The 24,957-nt window shown below is 39.2% G+C and overlaps 1 protein-coding gene across 1 annotated transcript in view; it reads right to left on the reverse strand.

The window, feature by feature from the left end:
• LOC149298691 (SH3 and multiple ankyrin repeat domains protein 3-like) overlaps positions 1 to 24,957 on the reverse strand; it is a 99,765-nt gene that overhangs the window by 27,068 nt on the left and 47,740 nt on the right. The window contains exons 13-16 of the mRNA XM_089487050.1: positions 17,940 to 18,091; positions 10,306 to 10,419; positions 2,013 to 2,088; positions 1,334 to 1,416 (exon numbers count right to left, since the gene is read on the reverse strand). Coding sequence (XP_089343176.1) covers positions 1,334 to 1,416; positions 2,013 to 2,088; positions 10,306 to 10,419; positions 17,940 to 18,091 — 425 coding nt within the window. The remainder of the gene's footprint in view (positions 1 to 1,333; positions 1,417 to 2,012; positions 2,089 to 10,305; positions 10,420 to 17,939; positions 18,092 to 24,957) is intronic.

Here is a 24,957-nt window from a genome sequence, read left to right on the forward strand (position 1 = left end):
TTTTTGTGTGCTTCCATATATGCTCCAGAATACAGTGCCACCATGTGGTGCATTAAATGACAACTGTTGCACGTGTGAAAATGTATAGCACTACCTATCCCCTTCCTCCATACCTTTTTCTTTCTTTTCATCCCGTTCGCTCTAGATTGTAAGCTTGCAAGCAATGTCCTCTTTACCTAATGTATCAGTTTGCCTTAGTCTGTCTATTCTAGCCTCGTCATACTTGAATATATGTATTGTGAGAAGTGCTGCGTAAATTGTTGGCGCTATATAAATAAAAGATAATAATAAAGATAATAGTAGTGCTTCAGAAAATGACATGTGTTCAACATTCAGGATATTTCTTTCCCTAGAAAATCACATCTAAACTGTGAGCAGCCATACAGTAGAAATTATAGACATGTACAAACCGCTTAGGACTACAGCATAGAAGGAGCCATCGCTATTATTCTGTGAAAAATAGGTGGTATATCTCTTTGTGATGAAATGGGTGATTGCAAGAGACCACGCTAAAATACCACTAATCTTTGGCTTCAGCATCACATCTTTAAATGCATCAAATGTATCCACGGTAGACAACATTATCAAATAGCCTCAATTTGCACACAGATATACATCAAGACATGCACTTCGGTATTAGAGTCAATCACATCTCGTTTTGATGTATTTTTGCACAAACTTTACAGTGTTTTTCCGAAACTGTCTTTGGAACCCGAAATTAAGGTGCATGTGCATTGTTATGGTGTGAAAGATTCATTGTCTGTGAAAAGACAGCACACTTTTCTTACATGATTTATGTTGTGCTTTAGTATTTGTGATATTTAGTTACGTTCCTTCCTCACAATTCCCAGTAGTAATATTCAGAGAAGTTCATGAGCATTCTGTAACAGCATTAGCACATAATTCACTTTCCTCTAATATGCTGAACGGCTGCTTCTGAAGTAACACTATTAACATCCCTATGCCTGACATGTTTTGTTATTGACATGGATCCAAGATGGTCCGTACACTAAACCATTAGGCCTAGCAAATTAGAGACATCTGCCACCCTAAATATCAAACTCCCACTTCCAAAATGGTTGTGCCGTTTTTAATAATAATTTGCTCACTATATTTTCAAATAATGGAAGACATGGGACTCAATGAAAGTGCTGCCCTACTACTAGTCCCTACTACTACTAGTCCCTTTGAAGAGGTTGCAACACAAGGGATTCCTTTCTGGGTGTAATTTGGGACCTGGACAACAGGCCTATGTCAAGGAAGTGGAAGCATAATATTATTTCTCGATAAGGGTGGTTTGATAATGTTTGCAGGACCAAGTTATATTCTGTACCTTTAGCTCCTCGCAGCACAAAGCCGAAACCCTCTAGTTCTCTCTTCTGCAGCCGTGCAACCTTCTCCTGGATGACATAATCACTGCAAAAAGTCACAAAAGTCACCATACAGGCTTCAGCACTACTACTCCACAGTGTCTGCATTTTAACGCTGTGTGTAACCGTATACTGCATGCTTCTCCTTGTTCTCCTGAACAAATAAACAGCTGGTACTGTGATTTCTAATAAACCACAATAAGTTCTTTCCCAAATTTTATATATTCTGCTGCCTCTAAATTAATATTATTGTAAACCATTCTTTACTCATTTCCACGTGATGCTACCAGTTATTGTCAAAATTCTGATAAGCTGTTACACACTTTTCTCTTACTTACTAAGAGAAAGTATAAGAAAATCAAGGATGGCGTGTAGTCTTGGAAGGAAGTGGAGAAGGTTAAAATGTCACCATGATCTGGTCCTTTGTATCGTATCACTCACCTATCCTTCCCCTATAGCAATAAGATAGACCACTGCTGCTTACTTTTAGTAATTTCACATACAATCTAGTTCAGAACGTGAATTTAACCCCTGACTACATAGCCAAGACCTTTTAGTTTTTCCTAATCCTAGACAATGCACCACATCCAATGTGCGGTTCTTTACATCCTTCATTCTGGCAATGATCAAGTTTACTGTTACCTGTGGGAAGTGAAGGAGTCATACGATCCGACTGTGTAATGTCTAAAGAGACGCTTCGTTCTGTCTTCACGTGTTTCTGGGAGACAAAGAAGAGTTTTAACATGAGTCAATGGTATATGACATATTGTAAAAGGGACAAAACAAATGTCTAATGAAAAAAATAGATATTAATAAAACAGAGAGAAATAAGATAAAGCATATACTTTATATGAAACAAATCCTACTTACAAGATAGAAAGAACATCCACTATATGGACAAAAGCTCAGTGATTTAATGCGTGGTAGTCTGAAAGGATGCCACTCTTGCAATGAGTTAGTTTGTGAAATTTCATCCCTGGTAGATAATGAACGGCCAGCTGTAAGTGGTATTATTGGAAAGTGGAAGCGTTTGGGAACAGAAGCAACTTGAAATGGAAGACCATGTAAAGTCACACAGCAGACACATGGTGTGTAAAACCCACCAACGCTTTCCATAGCTGTGCGGCGGGAGCTTCATGGAATGGGTTTCCATGGCCAAGTAGCTGTATGCAAGCCTCACATCACCAAGTACAATGCCAAGTGTTGGGTCGAGTGATGTAACGCGCATGCCGCCACTGGACTCTGGAGCAGTGGAAACGTGTTCTGTGGAGTCACAAATCGCACTTCTCAGTTTGGCAGTCTAATGGGCGAGTCTGGGTTTGGCGGATGCCAGGAGAAAATTACCTGCAAAAATTGGTGGAGGAGGTATAATGGTATGGGGCTGTTTTTCAGGAGTTGGGCCCCTTACTTCCAATGAAGGGAAATCCTAATTCTTCAGCATACCAAGACATTTCAGACTATGTGCTATGCTTCCAACTTTGTGAGAACGGTTTGGGGAAGGTCCTTTTCTATTCCAGCAGTTTGGTGTGGAAGAACTTGGCTGACCTCAACCCCATCGAACAGCTTTTGTGTTGAATGGCAACAGAGATTGTGAGCCAGGCCTTCCAAGATCAGTGCCTGACCTCACAAATGCTCTACTGGATGAATGGGCAAAAATTCCCACAAAAACACACCAAAATCTTGCAGAAAGCCTTACCAGAAGTGGGGAAGCTGTTATAGTTGCAATGGGAACCAACCTCATATTAATGTGTACATATTTAGGATGCAATGTCATCAAAGTACCTGTTGATATAGTGGTCAGGTGTCTCAATACCTTTGTCCAAATAGTATATATCAATGTGGATGGTCTAATTTAAGTCTTTACACCTTCTAATGACACACCGTTCCAGATACCATAATTGACTATCCATAATGAACACCATATGATGCAATGTCATTTACAAAATAGTGTTTTTTTTAATTGTTATTGTGAACTTGACTTTTTGCATTCGCAGCTCAAGGTAAGCAGTTATGAAAGTGTGTGGCCCCCTGACTATCGTTAAATGTAAAAAATATATAATACTAAATTGGTTGTATTACTTTCAATTGTAAGGTAAAATTAAAATACAGATTGATTGTTATGATTCTGTAAAGTTAATTTTTGTTGACTGTTGTTGTAATGCTGTGTAAGGGTGAATCCCAAAGCTCCACCATAAAAACTGACTGTCCTGGGAGTTCACAAGAGACATGCAGACTATACCCCCCCCCCCTCAAATGAATACATTTCAATGTTTTGTTTTCTAGGGATTTTTTTACATCATGTTGTAATAATGTATTTCACAAACGGTTTATAGTTCATCCTCAATCTCCTAATTCTTAGTTATGTTAGTTACTTCTTTATCTCTGTTTCCTCACCTGTCAAAACATGATATATAGTTTTTGTGTTCATGCCAGTTGTCAAACAGAAGGGGATGCCAATCGAATGGACCCATCTCTTTCTTCAACTACACCACCCTGAAACTTGCATTTTTGTTTTATCCAACACCCCCTACAATACTTGTTTTATGCCACAACTGCATATGTAGTCAGGGGTATACAGTAGAATTGTGCATTTGGTAAATTCGGCAAATCATACGAAGCCAAGAAAATGAAGCCAAGAAAATGAGGCCAGACCCCCCACAAACTGGTTAAAACCAGTAGCGTACCTAACGGGGGGCAGGGGGGGCGCCGCAATGTCCGCCGCTGGAGGAGCAGGCTCGCAAGGGAGCGGTATCAGAGGTCTTTAGCAGACCTCCGGCTCCCTTGAGTGATTTTAAGCCGGGTTCAACCCTTGAACCCGGCTTAAAACCACTCAAGGGAGCCGGAGGTCTGTTAAAGACCTCCGATATCGCTCCCTTGCGATCCGCGCGGCAACAGCTGCTGTGCGCCGGGATTTGTTGTCAGATCCCGGCGCACAACACTGAAGCCGCGCCCACTGCCGTCCGTGCCCTCTGACCCGGAAGAAGACAGAATAACTGAAGAAGAGAAGGAAAAGAAGCTGTAAGGAGAAAAGAGGAAAGGTAGGAAAGCATTCAGTGAGTGAGAGTTGATTAGTTTGTGTGTGGATTGGTATGTGTGGATTGGTATGTGTGGATTGGTATGTGTGTGGATTAGTATATGTCTGGATTGGTATATGTCTGGATTAGTATATGTCTGGATTGGTATGTGTGTGGATTGGTATGCGCGTGGGTTGGTATGCGTGTGGGTTGGTATGTGTGTGGATTGGTATATGTGTGGATTGGTATATGTGTGGATTGGTATGTGTGGATTGGTGTGTGTGTGGATTGGTGTATGTCTGCACTGGTGTATGTGTGGATTGGTGTGTGTGTGGATTGGTGTGTGTGTGGATTGGTATGTGTGTGGATTGGTATATGTGCGGATTGGTAAATGTGTGAGAGTGATGGGTGTTATGCTGTACCATTTCCAATGTATTTTTCATTATATAATTATGCTCTAGTACATCATAACTCCCATCACTCTATACTGTTCCATACAGTGGCAGAGCTGGGAGACAGAGGCCTTGCACCCCCACCGCAGGACTCCTGAAAGGTAAGTGAACTTCAAAGTGGGAGAGGGTAGATAGTTAGGAGGGGGTAGATAGGGAGAAGGGAGTGAGACGGGGGGATAGGGGGTAGATAGGGAGAAGGGAGTGAGAAGGGGTAGGTAGGACAAAAGGGAGTGAGAAGGGGTAGATAGGGCAATCATACTACTATCATGCCAAGTCTGCGAGTACATCCTGGAATCTGGGTATGCCTGGGCATGATAGAAATGTGATTGCTGTTAACAATCATATATATAAATATATATATATATATTAATATTGTTATTTAATTGTTTTGTCCTATTTTGGTATGTTACTTACTTGAAATAAAAGTGTTAGATTTTTTTTTTATGGTGTGGGGGGGCCCATATTCGGTTTCGGCCAGGTAAATGCTGCATTTTCGGTTTCAGTCCAGAATTCGTTTCGGTGCATCCCTACTACTAATGAAGTGGTAGGCCTACACCACATCAATGTTTGGCTTGGTATATAGTGATAGGAGTTATGCTGCACTATTGTCAATGTCTGGCTCAATGTATAGTGATAGGGATTACGCTGTACCACCGTCAATGTGTGCCTCAGTATATAGTGATAGGTGTTATGTTGTACCACCGTCATTGTCTGCCTCAGTATATAATGGTAGGTGTTATGCTGTACAACCGTCAATGTCTGCCTCAGTATATAGTGATAGGTGTTATGCTGTACCACCGTCAATTTCTGCCTCAGTATATAGTGATAAGTGTTATGCTGTACCACCGTCAATGTCTGCCTCAGTATATAATGATAACAGTAAGTGTTATGCTGTACCACCTTCAGTGTCTGCGCCGGTATATAACGGTAGAAGCTATGCAGTTTTAAAGTGTTGGGATCCGCCCCAGGTGCCAAATACTCTAGGTACGCCCCTGGTTAAAACAAAGCAAAACTTTTAGTGGAAACATGGTGGAAAGCAGCGCAATTCTGGCGGAAATTCATCTGAGGGCAACATGAAAGTACCACCATTTTCGCAGAAGTTTCCGCTGGGTTATATCTGGAGATGCGGAAAAAGATTGACGATAGTAGATTGAAGATAGAATAGAGAAGGGAGAAGATACAATGGTTCATCTCTAGAGCACACCGAAATCCACGAATTTTAGACCAAATTTTGGTGTTCTCCTCCACTAATGCATCTACCCTGTCTCCGACTTGTCGAAAGTCCTTTTTATCTTGTAATTAGTTTCGTAGTACTTGATTGGCATGTTCTATGATATTTGCCATGTCATCCGTTATCGGCAAGCATCTTGGCAGAGTTTTCCAATCATCTGGGCACACTTTGTTAGCGGCCTGGGTATTAGGGGTGTCCTCCAGTGCCACACTGGTGGTAGCCAACCATTTTATGTGGCAGACCTAAATCACATCGTCCCTGTTGTCTGTCAAAGTAATCCCTTAATGAGGAATTTGTTTTTTCTCTATTTCCTTGCTGTCGCGGGGTATTCTGGGTCTCAACAGATTTACCCATGGTGTGATTTGTGCGTATAGCAAATCTGTTGCTTTGGCAGCTTGTTTACTGCTTGTTTTACTGCTTGTTTTGTTCTTAGTATTCTAGCTGAACTGTGATTATGGTGACCGTCTTATTTAATGAACATACTTTGTGTAGTGCAAAACCTGTCCCCTTCAATTTGGTGGCAAAAGAGAAAAGGAGCAATTTGCATTACTGCAGAAAACAGTTTAATCATTCTACATACCGGGGTTTATTCATTACAGCAGAACTTTGCATGGTCATGGTAATTTCATCTCACTGATGTCATTATGTATCATGCAAGGCTGTTTCTTCTGCAAGGAGGGCTGAGCTGGCCTTCCATGAAGCATAAATGAATGGATGAGGTGAATTTAAAAAAAAAAACATTCACATAGTCTTGCATTCTAAAGGGCTGACTAAGCTATCTTCACAGGAGAAACCCAGTGGGGTTGGCCGTTCATAACTCAGAGTGTCAGTGAGCTGGAACTGCTAAAAAGAAAATGCGCAACCTCCCACAAGGCAACCCCCCACATTGTACGCAAAAACCTTAAGGTGGTGTTGTCACCTTTTTATAGCTACTTTATTGGTTGACTTTTTCTTGATCCCCTGCAATATAATCTACAACTGAGATACAACTAAGGAGTGAATAATTATGGAGACCAACTTAAAAGCTTAAGGTGACACAGATCCACTACAATTGAAGAGATTATTCTTTAAAGAAATAATACTAATTTGTGTGATCAATTTGGTTATTATATGATCAAATAACAATACCAAATAATTAAAAACATAATGTTTATTTATATTTTTATTCTTATCTTTCCAAAGTAAATGTTGCAGAATGTCCCTTCCTGCCGCTACTGGAAACATAAAAGGTCAAAAGGGAGTTTTTCTGCTGCCAAGAGCATATGTGTGTATTGCCGCCAGTAATTCAGATGCTAGTGGTGAACACTGCCAGAAACGGTTGTGCATTTGTTTGGTTGCACTGCTGTAATATGGAGACACAGTGTGAATCTTGTAATGAAGCAAAGAACTGCGCCAGGTACAGGAATTTCTGTTGCTGCAAGGCAGCTAAGCATAATTTTAGACACAGAATTACTTGTGTTTTTATAGTTTAATCCAACAAGGCAGATGTATTCAGAAAAACACATTTATAGGTTATATAGCCTATTTCTCCACTGGCGATTTAATAAAGCAGTTTCTATATCAGAAAATGTGCTAATAAAAGGATACATTTAGCCACCCTGATGTCTTAACATTTTTATTTTGTTTCATCTAGGGAGGGAAAAAACTAGATTGTATTATGGGAATATAGAAGTCTAGCCATAGGCTTTTCAGCTAGGAAACTGGTAAAATGCCACAATTTAATTTTAATAAAAATGTGTACTGTAGACTTGCAGAAACTATTTACAAATGTACAATATAATTATTCATTATGTAAATAGTATGACCTATCCTTTGATGATGATAATTCTTTTCACATTATGTAAGATTTCAAAGTCTATCTATTAGCCAGTCAAACACTTTGTATGCTATGCCTGCATTTATGAAAATAAATACTTTTGATCAAATTCAGAAATGTGGACTTAAATTGGGTTTGGTTAGGTTAAACAGGCTGTAAACTACCATATGCGTAGCCATTAAAAGTAAATAAATAATTGATTTGGCGTTTAGTGTTTAATTTTTGTATCTGTATAGATAATCATGTGTTCAACTGTTCCAATATCAGAGCCGCATTTTTATTACTATTACTATTATTATAATTAACATGTGTTGAGTAAATCCATTCATGTGCCTATGCCTTGATAAAGATCAGGCCACTATTCTACGACAGCATTATAAATATACACTTATATTTCTGTACACATACAATGAAAACATTTGGTAGGGTCGTAAGAGAGCCAGCTGCCCTAAGCACAGCAATGTAAGGGACAAGCTAGAGCCACCTGTTAGCAATGCCCCAGCTCCTTCTTGCTATTCCTTCCACTTCTGTAAGTGATGTGACGCCAACTTGATTTGGGGTCTCTGACCTTGTCCCAGACACCCAGATCCCTAACTAAAGCTCTGACATTTGAAATAATGTTCGCAATATCACATATATCTACTCAATCTCATGGCTTCTCGACTTCCTCATGACTTTATGCTTTTCTTATTCCTTATTCCATATACACTAACTGTTATTATCTAACAGTTTGCCCTACCTCTTCTCCCTTTTTTGTACACAGGTCAACATCTAGATTCTGGAATCTTGACACAAGATACCCACAGCATTGCTGTAAAGATTATGAAAATGAGGAACAGGTTGGGGAACAATAGTTAAAAGCCTAGACTTCTGTGAAGACATTATACATATTCCAAATGCGGGAACATTATATGAAGTACCTAGGGTTGAATTTGTAAAGCTATCCAAATAGCCCCATAATTTAAACTCCCCTCCACTGCTTGATTAGGTGTCCACAACTCTTTCTTCTTGTTTTTTTCCCCCCAATTATCTGAATAATCTATGTAACCACAATTACATCTCCTTGTATAATTTACATGTTTCATTCAACTGATATCTGTCAACTCATGTAGAAAGAACCAAAAAGGTTATTGCCGCAGCATAGTTTTAAGAGTGAGGCACAGTGGTGGACACTCACTACCACACTCGGACTGGAATCAGAAGGCTATCCTCTACAGGCAATTGGTATCGGAGAGTCATTATAGATCTACACCATCACTGGTTAGTTAGTGTCTCACTGGACCCTCACATCTGGTTAAGGAATGTTGGCCTACTTATGACTTTTTCATTAATACAAAAGGCATAGAAAAATTATGAATGTCTCTTGAATTGGATATACTTGGAAACATATAAAAAAGGTTTCAGTGAAGGTTGCTCTACAAGTTATGTGTTCTGATAACCAGCAGAAAGTTGATCTGAATAATATATGATCTATAATGGCATCATACAAATTAAAAAAATGTTTTTATGCATGTATACATGTATTCGATATTACCATTTTAATAAGCAAAACAGCATTCACCTAAAATGTAATTTAAGTCAGTCATTAGTCTGTGAAACATAAAGATTATATACATCTTAAAGGTTACAGCATTAAATGGTGCAACTGAAGTATCATTTACTTTTCATCTTTCAGCAGAGGGTTTAAAAAAAATTCACCTTGCTGTCGGTTTGACAAAATAACAAACTAGAATTCTAGGTAATGTGTCTCTGCAGATTCAGAAGAAATTCCACAAACATCAGTCTCACCTTGTCATAAAACAATGTTAATATTAATGTTTGGTAGTGAATAAATATTGCTAAACTCAGCAAAGGATTTAAAAAAGGAGCTCAATAATAAAGTTTGATTTCAGAAAGGTACTACACAATATATTTAAAAGGTCAAACGTAAAGTATGTTAACTATATTGTTCTAAGGAACCTTTTTTTTAAGTTAAAAATCAGCATCTACTGCTGTACCTGTGTCATAGAAACATAATCCTTATTGATGGCTATATAGGAGTGAGGCAATTTAGCACCAGTCCAGCTGAGCTGGGGCAGAATTCATCACATTCTCTACCCATTAAGATACTCTGGTTTTTTAGATGCACTCAGCTAGACCTTGTCACTCAGTAGTTTCCTACTAAGGTCAACAGAATCATGCAGATCCCTATGGAATTTGCAATGATCACTGCATCTTCCAAGGCTCTCTCCTGAGTTCTATTTCAGAATCCAGAAGAGTTGTAGTTCAGTTTGGTGAATAACTTTATTTTTAATCATTAGAATTTCTTTGCATATTGTCTTCCATGAACAGTGTTTTTTGTGCTTGACAGTGTTTGGTTGCTCTATAATATAGATACATAATGATTTATTAATTGATTGTATTTTTCCATAGTTTCTCTCACCTTGCCTTGGGTCAGGCTGTCTCATCTGCACTTCCTCTACACAGTCTGCAGGAAACCATCCACTCCGGCCCTTCACTGATCCCTCCCAAAATCCTCCTTCACCGATGCTCAGCACTGTGAAAATAAATTACTAATCAGAAACATCAGGAGGGCTATTGAAAAGCAAAAGGTCAAAAATGTATCATTACTCAAATCATTTTAAAGTTAAAATGAAGAAACATACCAACCTATTCCAGGTATACAAAAGTAATTTAAACATCACCGGGCAAAAGAGAATCGAAAAGAAAGAATAAGTGACAAAATATGCAACAAATTAGTGAAAACAAAAGTGATACAAGTGCTTGAAATAACCTTGAATGAAATCTATATTACACCCATGCACACATCCACATTGCACCAACAGTGAAGCTACAACAAGTTCAGCTCAACTATTGATGTGTATACAAACTGTGTTAATAATAACCACACAAAACCAGATATAAATACCAAATGTATATTACTGTTCAAATGTTTGGGGTTTGGAAAAGAACATTAAATGGGTCAAAAATACAGTGTAGGCATTGTTAATGTTGTCAATGACTATTGTAACTGGAAACAGCTGATTTTTAATGGAATATCTTCATAGGCGTACGCAGGCCCTTTATCAGCAACCATCACTCCTGTGTTCCAATGGCTAATCCAAGTTTTAAAAGACTAATTGATTATTAGAAGATACTTTTGCAATTATGTTAGCACAGCTAGAAATTTGTAAATAGAATAAAATCAAAGTGTCTGTTAAATAAGGAATACTTATATTCAGAATGGGGTAGAGTATACACTAGTTCTCAACATTAATGTACACATAAACAAGAGACAAATGGAATAAGATAATTCTTAGTGTACATATGAGATTTATATGACTGTTAACAACACACTCACTCTGCTCTGAGCAATTTATAGCTTGCCCACAACTGTTATGGTATGTAAATAGGATGTTTTTTTCACTCTCACATCCCTTCCTTGCTCTCTTGTGCCTAGAGGGATACCAAACGTACCCCACTGACGAGGCTAATGAAGGGTGAAACATACATCTCGGGTTGTTGGTTCCCTCATCCAGAGGAAATTGGCCTTTCATTTTGGGTTAGGGGTTGCCCTTTTGGGTGGCATCAGACTGATAAGTAGATGGATATTGTTTTCTCTGCAATGGCACAAGAGAGCTAAACCTTGGGGAGGAAAAGTGGGGGCGCATCGTAGGGCAGGCTATGAAGCGGCTGTTTGTTCTTGGTGAGTAACTGATATTCTTTTTGTATGACATTTAATGCATTCCAACAAGGTATTCACATAGAGAGGTGCCTCAATTCATCCCCAAGATACATGAAGGGACTTGTGAAACTAAAAACGATAATGGAGGAACAGAGGTTGATAAAGTAACATCACACGTTTTACCGTATTTGCTCGATTATAAGACGGGTTTTTTTTCAAAGCTAAAACGCGTTTTATAATCAGACCTCAAATAGGTCTGACTGTGAGACTAAGATCCATCGTGCAGACCTTCCCCGGCTGTCAGAGATCAGAGTTCCCCCGCATCGGTGCCAAGAATTCTCTCTGACAGTCTGGGAAGGTCTGCGCGATGGACGCAGACAACCCCCGCTGCTACCCGGACCTCCTTCCGGCTGCAGCGGAAGTTGCGTACGCGAATCGCGTGGATGTCTATCCGCTGCCCGGACAACACACCGGGGAGTCAAAAGCACTGGTAAGTTGGGGGGTGGGGGAGAAGGAGTGTTAAATGGGCATTAAATGGGTTAAAATAAGGCATTTCTGTAGGCAGAGTGCTCTATGAAATGCCTTTTAACCCCCTTAATGCCACTCTGCCTCCAAAAATGCCTTATACCTCCCTATATGCCACTCTGCCCCATAATATGCCTTTTAACCCCCTAAATGCCAGAGTGGCATATATAGGGGTATAATGCATTTCTGGAGGCAGAGTGCCACATAGGGGGTCAAAAGGCATATCATGGGGCACAGTGGCATATAGAGGGTTAAAAGGCATATCATGGGGCACAGTGGCATTTAGAGGGTTAAAAGGCATATCATGGGGCACAGTGGCATATAGGAGGTATAAGGCATTTCTGGGGCAGATGTGCATAACTGGGGGGGCAGGTTGGAAAATAAAAGGAAATAAAAACAAAATATTTTTTTTCTCAATCATAGCTTTTATTTAAAAAAAATAGTTTACATGAATTAACATTTACTGGTAAAACTTTTTTCCTATAGGGTCGTCTTATATTCAGGCTTTTTCTTTTTATCCTAACTTAATATTCAGATTTGGGGGGTCGTCTTATAATCGAGCAAATACGGTAATAATAAAGCACAATATGCTAACATATGGAATCAAAAAGCTAATCACTCCTTCCAAGAAAGTCCTTGCAAATCTAGTACTCACACAACCAATTCTCGAGTGCTAATTTCCTCCCCCCTCCATTTTAATGAGATTGTATAATATATGGTTTTTTTTCTCGCTTCTCGGCCTTTTGGCTAAGATCCAGTGTAGTTCCTCTTTGGGAAGGGGGGGGACTATGCTGATCCTCTGGCCTTAGGGTTCGGGATAGCAAATGGAGCCCGAGGTGGAATTGCCCTGGCAGAAATGCTGGAGTCACCGTGTGTGGTACTGCACGCCACTGCACACGGTGAGCGCACGTTCTCACTGGCGGCCTACCAGCACTACCTTTTCCCCAGGTACCTTCTGGTCCTGGGGTTAAGTTCTTATTTTTGAATCCGGCAGGCCAGCAATGGTCTGTCCCTAAATTATTTTTCTTTCATTTATATATTCACTTCGTTTTCACGAGTGCCAATTAATTTGCCCCCCTTTGAATTCACGGTTTTCAAATTCACGGCTTGGCCCTCACTATTCTATGGCACATGATTTTGTACCCACGTTTTGGACACTGTTTTCTTTTTAAGAGGCAGTGAAGCCTGGACTTTGCTGGAGGAGGAATGGGAGCCTTCTGGCCCCTTCCTCTCTTCACAAAACCAGCAAGGAGTCTCACTCTTCGGGGTGAGACTCAAGATCCGACCCTCCCATGGGGGGGGGGTTGGAATTTGTCAGAGTTCTCCGTGAGGGAACTCGGTATCGTAGTCTGGCTTCTGCTGCCTTGTGCACAGAATGCGGCACCCAAAGGAGCACGCACCTCGGGCTTCCTCAAAAAAAAAAAAAAAAATATATGGTTTTTTTTTCTCATTTTTATATGATGAACATTTGTACATTTATTTATTACTTACAATATGGACATAGGGTTAATCCATAAAACAAGACAGCGGGATTGGACATTTAGGAGTTAATGGTTTTGGACTACTTAGGTATGTAAAGGACAAACGGAGGAGATGAGGAGGAGATTATCACTTAAGGAAGCCCATTGATTGTGTAAAACAGTTGCAAGGACTTTCTTGGAAGGAGTGATCGACTTTTTAATTCCATATGTAAGCATACTGCACTTTATTAATAAAGCTTGTGATTTTACACCTTATCAGATTCCAGTATGGGACGTGAGAGCAAAAAAACCCAAAACAGTTATGAGCAAGCTCTAAGTTTCTCACATCAGAGTGTGTTTTAACAGTGAAGTCATATAAAGCTTATATGTTTATATGGAAAACACTATGAATTATCATATTCCGTTTGTCTCTTGTTTACATGTACCTGCACTTTGAGAACCAGTGGATTCTCTTCCCCATCTGAATATAAGTATATATAAGTATAAGTATTCTCACTCACTCCACTCACTTATTGTATCTCTATGTTTGCTTACTCTCTGCACTACCCAGACTATAAACTCTACAGGGAAGGAACTTCCATTGCTAATGTACTCATACCTACTGTACCTAACTCAAAATGTCTGTAGTCCTCTGTACTTTTATATGACTGCACATATTATACATCCTCTTTTATTATATTGTCAACTGTAAAACACTAAGTAAATCTGTTAATTGTGCTTAATAAATAAAAAAATACATACATAGAGATGTCAGAATGGAACCCAACATAATCCCCTGCCTACAATGACAATAAGATCTCTTGGTCAGTTATTGAATGCATATACTTCTCCTTCTGACTATTCATCATAAACCCAAACAAATAAGTAAAAAAGTAACACAAACATTGTGCCTAATAGAGGAAATAATCATTTTTAATTCAAAATGGCAATCTCATTTATCACTGGATCAACAAACAATAACTAATGCCCTTATAACCAATAACACCCCTGTAATATTTGGCACAAAAAATAATAATCTAGCCCATTTTTAAAGGTATATATTGCATTTGAAAGCACAACATCTCTGGGTAGTGAATGCCACATCTTTATTGTCCTTACCGTAAAAAAAATGGAAATGTATTTCTTTAAGCCTGAATGGATGAGCATCTTAGAGAGGATATGATATTATTATACAAGTACATATAGGGGACAATACCAAATGTTTTCTGATGGACTATGAGAAAACATTTGGTATTGTCCCCTATATGTACTTGTATAATAATATCATATCCCCTCTAAGATGCTTTTTTAAATGTATAAAATTCAACTTTATTAGCATTTATTAATAACTAAATTGTTCCATTCCACTCTGCCTCTCCACTTTTTCAAGCACCATAACATACTGCACCTGTTCCCATCAGAGCATATTTCTACCCATAAGGCTTCAACATTATTACATGTATAAGCATATACTATTTCTTTAATACTAGACCTTAACACGCATCTAACATAAAGACATACCTCTCCCTATTTTATATGTACGTTTTCCAAAATATTGTGTTTAAAAAAAATGTTCTAGTTTTTGCATAAAATAATGTTTCCTGCATTTTAGCCATTTGTAACTGGTCTAGCTCTGTTATCTTAGCTCTGGAGATGCACTCTACTTATCACGCTGCCTGTAGAAGAGCTGAGTCTTAGTCACGCGTAATAAACAAAGGGACTTCATTAGTATTACTACAAAGAATCAGCTCAATGTGGTGTTTGAGGAGGAAAAGTCAGTTCTTCAGATAAAGGAAGTTTATTGGAACAAAATGTTGGCCTACCTTACTGTATAAAACACTGCATTTTATGTCACTGGGGCAGAGTGGACTTCTGGTGAACTCTTTTTCAAAACAGGGACATCTTTCAAGGATTTAAAACTAGTGTCATCATCGTCTACTTGTTTCAACATACACTAGACATTTGTTACCATTACAGTAACTGGTAGGTCATTTTTTTATGTTGCTGACCACCACCATATAAAGAGGGAAATATAAACATGATTAAATGAGAAATTCAGTCTTATTTTCATGTTTAATGGATATTGGAGCGCATTTTGCATTGACTTCAGTGCATTTTACTGCATGCAAATCAGTGCACACGTCCTTTAGTTATTGGAGTTAGAAAATGTGACTTCTGACTCTCATTTTTCTCTGCTTAAAGCAGGGAATATACCATGGTATGCTTCTTCTTGTGAGGTCAAACTCCCATTCAAGTTATTTGAAACTGAGCTTGCATTAAACGTAATGTGAGTGCCAACCGATCTCATGTATACTATCTAATGTTTTGCTAGGTTACACATGATGGGCTCCTTCTTCGGTGACTTCAATGGCAGTGCTACTGAGCATGTGCAAGACATACTAATATTTCCCAGTTTCAGTAGGTGCAGCCAGAGGAAACCTTAAAGGAGTCTTATTTTCTAACTGCAATAATAAAAAAGAGATGTTCCAATATGCATGCAGGAGAATAAATTGGAGTGAACACAAAATCTGAATTGATTTCCTTCTGTAAGTGCATACATTTCATAAACTGCAGGGCATCATTAGAGCTGGAGGTTGGCAAGAAGTGAAATCACATATTCTGGAAAAAAAATGAACAATATGGCAACACTACCGGTCTCCTTCTGCCTTAACAAAATTGGCTGATATCTAGAGCTACAAGGTTCATTGGTTGAAATTGTGCACAAAGTAAATACACATTCACTTCGGTGTGGTCGTAAAAAGGTGTCAACGTCATGTTCTGTTCGAAAAGGAAACGCATTTTTCCCATTATTTGGATATAAACAACAAATCACATTGCAACCTGAGTTTGTGTGAAATTTTAGAACCGTTCTTTTTTGTAATGGAAATACCCATGAACACAACAGGGACTTACAGGAAAGTCTAGTAGTGCTGTAACTGACAAGTTCAGCTAGACCACAAGCTAAAGTAAAAAAGTGTGGTACAATATATATACATTGTACCTTAAATTTGGATGTCAAGATATTAGATAATTGTTTTCAGTTCTGATATTGTCCCCCTTATAGGTGCAAAGTAAAAGTATATAGAGAAATAAATATGGCAGGGTAAAAAGAGAGGAACATGTATATGAGAGAAAGAGTGGCCATTTGTGGGAGCCAGACTGATAGTTACCTACGTTATGAACAAGAGCATCTGGAATGGAGCAAGGAGAGTAAAAGAGCCAATGAGACAGAAGCATGCATGATGAGTTGATAAACACAAACACTGAAAATTTTAATACATACACACCATATGTACCTTAATAATGCATAATTATATAACATACACTACACCAATTTTTTAATCAAGTAATTACAATAAATACATTTAAATATATTACACATTGCTAAACAGCCACAGAGCACTGACAAAAAAAACCTAAAAACACAAAATGTGTAAGCTGGACTCATCAGTATAGGAGTAAGGGTAATTCTTATTTCTCTACATATATATATATATATATATATATATATATATATATATATATATATATATATATATATATATATATTCATAATTCCTATGGTTAGTCTCTGTAACATACATAATACATACATTGCAGATTCTGGGTCCTCTTTAAAATATATGCAACAAAATTGGGGCTTCTTATAGAGACAAACTTTATTTGAGAATGTTTCTGTGATAAGTTTAAACCAAGAAATGGGGGTCCTGTAATAAACAAAGCTTTTGACTCATGCACCTAAATTGCACAGGCCCCATATGCAAGACAAACCTAAAATGCATGATGATTACATTATGCATACCTCCGAGGTGAGCTCAACATATGTGAACAACCCAAAATAAGGGGTGTCCGTCATGTGTACCTCATGGGTGAGGCTTATGCAACTAAAAGGCTGGAAAGATGGTAAAAAATATTAAATGCACGCACTATAGAGATGTAAGATATAATTCTGTATTGTTAGAAGAATGGTACCTGTAGTATGCATAATGATGGATGGAGTATGTTTCTTTAAAACACAGGCATGTGCATGGTATAATTGCTTCACAATGGCAACAAACTCATCTCAGGGAAAGTGGGTTATCTAAGGTACACACCTTAAAGGAAATAATTTCTTTAAGGCACTGGCCTCAGTGGAGAAAAAATAAGATTTGTCTTATGCAGACACAATACATTACTTCTGACACGTAAAGACACTTTATAGAAAATTATGCGTTTACTGGGGCAATGGTTACTCATGTGTGCCTCTGCTTTGTTGGTCACTCTGTTGTGCAGCTGTGGGTAACTCATTTATGGCGTTATGGTTAGTTCCCGTGCTGAAAAGTTGAGTCTGAGTGCACTCAACTTATCTCTTCAATTTGTTGCTTTGCAGAATTTGTATTAAGTTGCATATTTGTGTTTCACACTCACCCTTCACTCTCTCCCCTCTGTTGAGTTGGATCTCTCCAGGTCCTTGGGGTTCATATGATTTCACAGCTATAAACGTTCTCCCCGGGACAGCGCTGTACAGTTTCCTTTTGGGCCCCCGAGGACCAGTGCTCCTCATATCCAGGGGTCCAGGGCTGTAAACAAACACATAGGTAATGGTGCTGAGTGAAGGTGGGCCTGCCATTTGGGGGGCCAGCAGATGACAACTCCCCCACGTTTTTATAGACATCTCAGCTCCGAAAAGGACAGTTGCTCTTGTTGATGGTTGGAGCCCCCCAATCCTCCATGCTGGGAATTGCACACTCCCTCCAAATCATCCTAGGACCCTTAGCTCTCCTTTAGCCCTGCTTTCTGCACTAAGAGGCACCCTGTCCCACTAAAACCTCTGTATAATATGTTTGTCCTTAAATCAACTCTCTCCCGCTCACAAAATCCTCAGCAGAAACCAAAAAGAGAAAAAGAAAGAGATATGATTCAACAATGTGAAAGGAAGGGAATAAAATGAGAAAAATAAAGTGTAGAAACAAGGGGAATTAAAGAGGACACAAATAATAATTACATGAGGACAGATGAAGAAGGGCAAATGTGGAGAGAGGATAAACAAATGGCATAGAATACGGAATGGAAGGGAGAAAGATGGGGAGAGGAGAGATGGCAACAGGAAGTGAGGGGAAGATGCAAACAGAAGGAGGGTAGGAGCCTAAAGAAGAAGAGAAGGATGGAAAGAGGAAGACCGGGAGGTCGACAGGAATGAAGGGAGAAACAGAGGGACAGCATGGCTGTCTGCAGTTCTCCCTGTTCTTTTGCTGTTTCAGTTAAACTGTCAGCAGGAGAGGAGGGGGTAGAGTGAGGAGGAAGGACAAGGGGAGGAGATGAGGGGGTTAGTCCATTCATGCTTCTCTCTCCCCCTGGCTTTCTCCACTCAGTGCTCAGACCCACTCAACCCCCCCACACACACACACACTGCCCCCATCTCCATATCCTACTCACCAATCTTCACCTTGATCAATAGGCAGTCCATCAGCTTATTCTTGGCCTTATCTCTCTGGCCTTCCTATCCTTTATGCCTATGGTTTACAGAATCTCTCATGCTGGCCTCTGCCCTCTCCCAAACTCTCATTTTATGTACTCACCACAATCTTAAATGTATTTTACCTGGCTCACATTTATTCCATCTTATACATTTTATTTTCCTCTGTTAATTCATTGTTTTCACCCTCCCCAATGACTACATACCCCTAAATATTTTTTTACCTTTGCTGTTCTTTCTTTTGCTACAGATTCTCAACCTGCCACCTGCTCTCTGTTTCTGCTCGAGCCCCATTACCTCCCATTAGCTCATTCTCTTTCTGTTCTGTGTATTATCTCCACACCACTTGTTTCAGCCTACTCATTATTTTTCCACATGTTTTTCATGTTGCTTTTCTCCTTCAATGGCTATATCCACTATTCATATATTGTTTTATCTCTATATGTTGTATCCATTCAGTATTCTCTGCTACTTCTTGCGCACTATTCCAGTTTCTCCATCATTACCTCATGACCCTAACCCAACTATCATCTACCCCCTTTTCCATTTACAGACCCTCTTCCCATGCCTCTCTCTCTATATATGCCCCTTCTCTCTATCCTTCATTCTTCCTCACGCCATCTTTCTTTCACTCCCTTCTCTCTCTCTTCGCTGCCTGACAGATTTTGAATTACTGCAGAGAAAGAGAGTGTGATGGGAGCTGAATATTAATGCAAAATCGGTGTCAGAGAAAAGAAAATGACTATAAAGAAAGACCACGCCAGATGACTTTTAGGAGAGTCATTAGTATAGACATGATGCCCTAAATGAAGTGTTTATCTCTTGTACATTTCTTTAAGTCTATCTATCTGTAATAGTATGCACAATTGTACGAACAGTTTCACAAAACTGGAACAACACTTAAAATCCAAAAGTCTGTGTTTCTCAAGATTACAAGCATCTTACACAACCCTTGTGGCACTACAAAATTAGGGGAATGTTTTGTGACTCTATATTACTACAATGAGAGAGGCTCTCAGTGGCAACTAATCCATTGGATGAATTTCTAAGCAATGTGTTAAAACTAGAGGTAGTTTTGTAAATATTATTTTTCATAGCTTGGCCACTATATTCTCTAAAATTACCCTACTGGGCAACTAATGGATAGCCAAAAGTGACCTCAGGACCTCAGAACAACTATGATCAAAAGCAACATATAAAAAAGGATTGTAACAACTATGAAATTGAAAAATAATAAAGGAAATTAGCTTATAAAGAAGATTGGGCAGCATGTCATGAGATTCACATATAAAAATATTACATGAATAAAGCAACGGTGTACTTCTCTCAATTATATTTATTAATCAATTTAACTCATTTAATTACCTGAAGCAGCAGCCAATGGTATATATGCTAACTAAACATCAGTGTCCAAATGGCATACATGTCAATGGCTGCTGCTGGAGCTCCCATTGATTTTAAGGGCAGCTGGATGCAGGAAACAACAGTAAATGTGGGTAACTGCTGTGTTTAAGAGAAACAGGCTGTTATTGCTTCACCTAACTTTCTAGGTTTCCTAAAACAATAAAAAGGTTTTCTTAATCTGATTACCACGTGCACATGATGCTTATCTTACAAAGGATTCTCCTTTAAGCAATTATTGATTTTTTCCAGCTCTGGCGGTGACATTGGCCAGTCATGTGTATGCACGACAACAGCACATTATCACTAAGGAAAAACATTAACCCACTGTTGCCAAATGCTATCCCTTAACAACAGCATATGGCATTGAACACTAATACTCCACTTTGGCTCCTAAAATATTAATAGCATAAAGGAAGTTTCTGACAAATGAGTACATACTACTCATGAAAACAATATTAACCCCAGTGCATCGGATATGATATATAATACACTTTAATTATTTATACACAGAACCTTCATGTATCGGAATTCAAAGAGTAAACTTCAAAATATTCCTTCTAACACACAAAAGTAATGATCCCAGTGCAATAAACAGTAACACTGATTTAATCTATCTAGATTTGAACTCCCAGATTCCACTCTGCATTATCAAGGGCAAACCTAGGTGAGCTTCTTCCTACAGGGTTGTGCTAATGCACAGTGAGAATAATTGTAAGAAATCTCCCATATTATTTATGCATTATGCAGACCTCCCTACATAGTAGAATTGAGAAGTTCTTAAACTCTTCTGCAAACAAATGAGTGGACTCAAATTACCTCCAGATTCAAATGTGTACTTTCAGCTGGATCACACACCAGTCACCCTTCAAATTTTGCCCAAAAACTAGACCATCACCCCCTTCTTAGTTTTCCTTCTGAGCTGTATGTACATGCAAAAGCTTTTAAACAATTACATTAGCCTTTTCAGTGTCATAGAAAATTGTGTGGCACACAAAAAGGTTTCTAAAATATAATAACAAAAATATGTATATCTGTACGTCTATATATTCAAATGGTGAGTGCCTTCCCCTTCATTGCTTACCCATGTAATTTTGTATCAAAAAAGTTGCATTGAACACAAAGCACACAGTGTGCAACAGAGAAGCAGGCCTAGTATTTGAGAAGATGTAAAAGCCCTTTGTTACTTTCGACGATACCTGGGAACTCTCCAGGTTTTGCCCAGAGATTCCGGGTGGAGCACCACTTCTCTGGGTCTCCGGGTTACCACAGGGAAACTCTGGGTCGTTGCGGGAGCGGCATTGCTTCCCTGCTCATTTTCCCATTAACAATAACGTGTGTCCCACGACATCACCAGGATCGCCTATTGGCGGCAGCAGGGCCACCCACAACATCAGCTGGACTCCCTACCCACATCCCGTGAGGGGGCTCCGGATTGCTGGAGCCACAAAGGTATGCTTGGTATGCATCATACTAAAATGCTTGACACAATCTATTCCTGACCTTAATATAGATTATGTTATTAGCCCATTTAACTGGTGACTCACAGATGGCTATGCAATGGCAGTCAAAGAAAGTTTACTCAGGAGTAAAATATTTTCTCAACTGAAATACCTTTCACGTATGGTTTAAAATGGTAGCTTTGTTGCCTTTTCCTGCAGCTGATCCCACCCTTATTTCAGTTCCCAGCATACAGTAAAACCTTACTTAGGATGCTTCTTGTTTTAGTATGCCTTGCTAAGGGAAGACTGTTATACACAGGTGCATAATTAAAATACAGTTTAGTAACTTTAATTATATGTGATATGCATATATGTGTATTCTGCCCAGGATTTTTAGTCAAAATTTCCCTCAACAATTAAAATAACACTAGCTTCTGGAACGAGGCAGCTGTTTCTTCTCACCTTGTTTTAAATCTGCACTCACTGGCCACATTATTAGGTACACCTTGCTAGGTTGGACCCCCTTTTGCCTTCAGAACTGCCTTCATTCTTCGTGACATACTTTCTACAAGGTGCTAGAAACATTGCTCGGAGATTTTGTTCCATATGGACATGAAGTCATCACGCAGTTGCAGCAGATTTGTTGTCTGCACATCGATGACGCGAATTTCCCGTCCACTACATACCAAAGGTGCTCTGTTGAGTATGGTTGAGATCTGGTGACTGTGGAGGCCATTGGAGTACAGTGAACTCCTTGTCATGTTCAAGAAACCAGTTTGAGATGATGTGAGATTTGTGACATGGTTCATTATCCTGCTGGAAGTAGCCATCAGAAGATGGGTACACTGTGGTCATAAAGGGATGGACATGGTCAGCAACAATACTCAGGTAGGCTGTGGCATTTAAACGATGCTCAATTGGTACTAAGGGGCCCAAAGTGTGCCAAGAAAATGTCCCCCACACCATTATACCACCAGCAGCCTGAACCGTTGATACAAGGCAGTATGTATCCATGATGTTTCATGTTGTTTATGCCAAAGTCTGACCCTGCCATCTGAATGTCGCAGCTGAAATTAAGACTCATCAGACCAGGCAACGTTCTTCCAGTCTTCCATTGTCCAATTTTGGTGAGCCTGTGCAAATGGTAGCCTCAGTTTCCTGTTCTTAGCTGACAGGAGTGGCACCCAGTGTGGTGGTCTTCTGCTGCTGTAGCCCATTTGCTTCAAGGTTCAATGTGTTGTGCGCTCAGAGATGGCATTCTGCATATCTTGGTTTTAACGAGGGTTATTTGAGTTACTGTTGTCTTTCTGTCATCTCAAACCCGTCTGCCCGTTCTCCTCTGACCTCTGACATCAACAAGACATTTTCATCCACACAACTGCCGCTCACTGGATATTTTTTTTCAGGCCATTCTCTGTAAACCCTAGAGATGGTTGTGTGTGAAAATCCCAGTAAAAATCAACAGTTTCTGAAACACTCAGACCAGCCTGTCTGGCACCAACAACCATGCCACGTTCAAAGTCCACTTTCTTCACCTTTCTGATGCTCGGTTTGAAGTTCAGCAAGTTGTCTTGACCACAACTACATGCCTAAATGCATTGAGTCGCTGCTATGTGATTGGCTGATTAGCTATTTGTGTTAACAAGCAATTGAACAGGTGGATCTAATAAAGTGGCCAGTGAGTGTATACTACATTGATGCTACAGTGTGTCTTTTTGGCCTTCCTTCTTTCCGGTTTTTGTTATGGATTATTTTGACACAGTTTTTGGGGTAGGCTGTGCCTTTTGGCCATCATTCCTCTTTGGAGGAAGTGGGTACAGGATCTGGCCCTCGCTTTGCTTTGGTCAAGGAGGGAATAAAGGGGGTGCATATCCCTCCCTTCCCAAGACTGGGAACCTGTTTTCAACTGTTGCCCTACCATTTGGAGCATCTGTTCACCCTTCTTCACATGGGGAGGCTGGAAGCACCATAGATACATAGATTCAGAGTTATGGAAGCGTCCAAGACCTCAGGGGTCCCTTATTCAGATGTAATCAAACTTCATTTGGCTGTGTTTTTACTAGGAACATCATAGTGATTATTTGAGAGTGGCACAGGAGAAGTTCACAGATTTGTCAAGCACACTTATTGCCTCATGAGGCTGCCATTTAAAAGCCTAACAAGCAAAGAACAGTCAGGGAAAGAAAAGAAAGCCACGGCTTTTAAAATTCATCTGTCATTAATCCATGATAAAATCTATAGCAAAATGTAGCAAAACAAATAAATAAAGTGAAACTTCAGGTACGAACAGTAAAAAAAACCAGGGGAACTCTGATATGAAAAGTATTGTTCAAAATAAATAATTTAGAATAACTTTACATTTACATATTTAATGACATTGTGGATGACTTTTTGTTACCTCTTATTCTCTCTTTAAACTCTAGCAGTAACGGTAATGCTATTTATTAAATTGTAGATATGATTTGATAAGGTAAAAAAATATTGCTTGCCACATTACCTATGTGAGACCAAGAGGTTCTTCATTATTAACGCAATTGCATATAATACCCTACTTTGTGAATAAACGTGTTGATTTTTAATAAGTAAACTAAAAGCAGAGATAACACACTTTTGGTTTCACTCTCCAATCTAATATATATTTTAATTCTGTTGTCTTTTAAGATGGTCACTACGGGATAGAGGGAAGAGCAGTGTTAAATTAAGTGTCTACTTCAGCAGATAAGTGTCTACATACCCATGCTCAACAACATCTGTGTTGGTTTGCCAGATCAGTTAATTAAAGACAAGACTAAAACCGCATGTTTTCTTCACAGTGCCAGCTAGTCTAAAGACAAGTGACAATGTCACAAATAACAATAATGAATGAATGAATTCTAAAAGCATACAAATTATACACCCTTCTTGGCAGCACACGTCAAAGTCTGGTCTGCAGTGTGGAGAAACTATACAGGGCATCTTAAACCTGACCAGTCTTGAGGAATCTTGATGTGGATGTGATTATATCTTGTATGTGTTCACTATAGTATGATACTTATTATTAGACTTGGGCACCAGGGGGCTCTTCGTGTTCGTCTTCGTGCTCGTCTTCGGGGGGGGAAAAACCTTCGTATTCCGCGAATATTCGCCC

Source organism: Sceloporus occidentalis, unplaced genomic scaffold, assembly GCF_023333645.1.
Source record: "Sceloporus occidentalis isolate IW3139 unplaced genomic scaffold, rSceOcc1.0.p SCAF_31, whole genome shotgun sequence".
Lineage (NCBI taxonomy): Eukaryota > Metazoa > Chordata > Lepidosauria > Squamata > Phrynosomatidae > Sceloporus > Sceloporus occidentalis.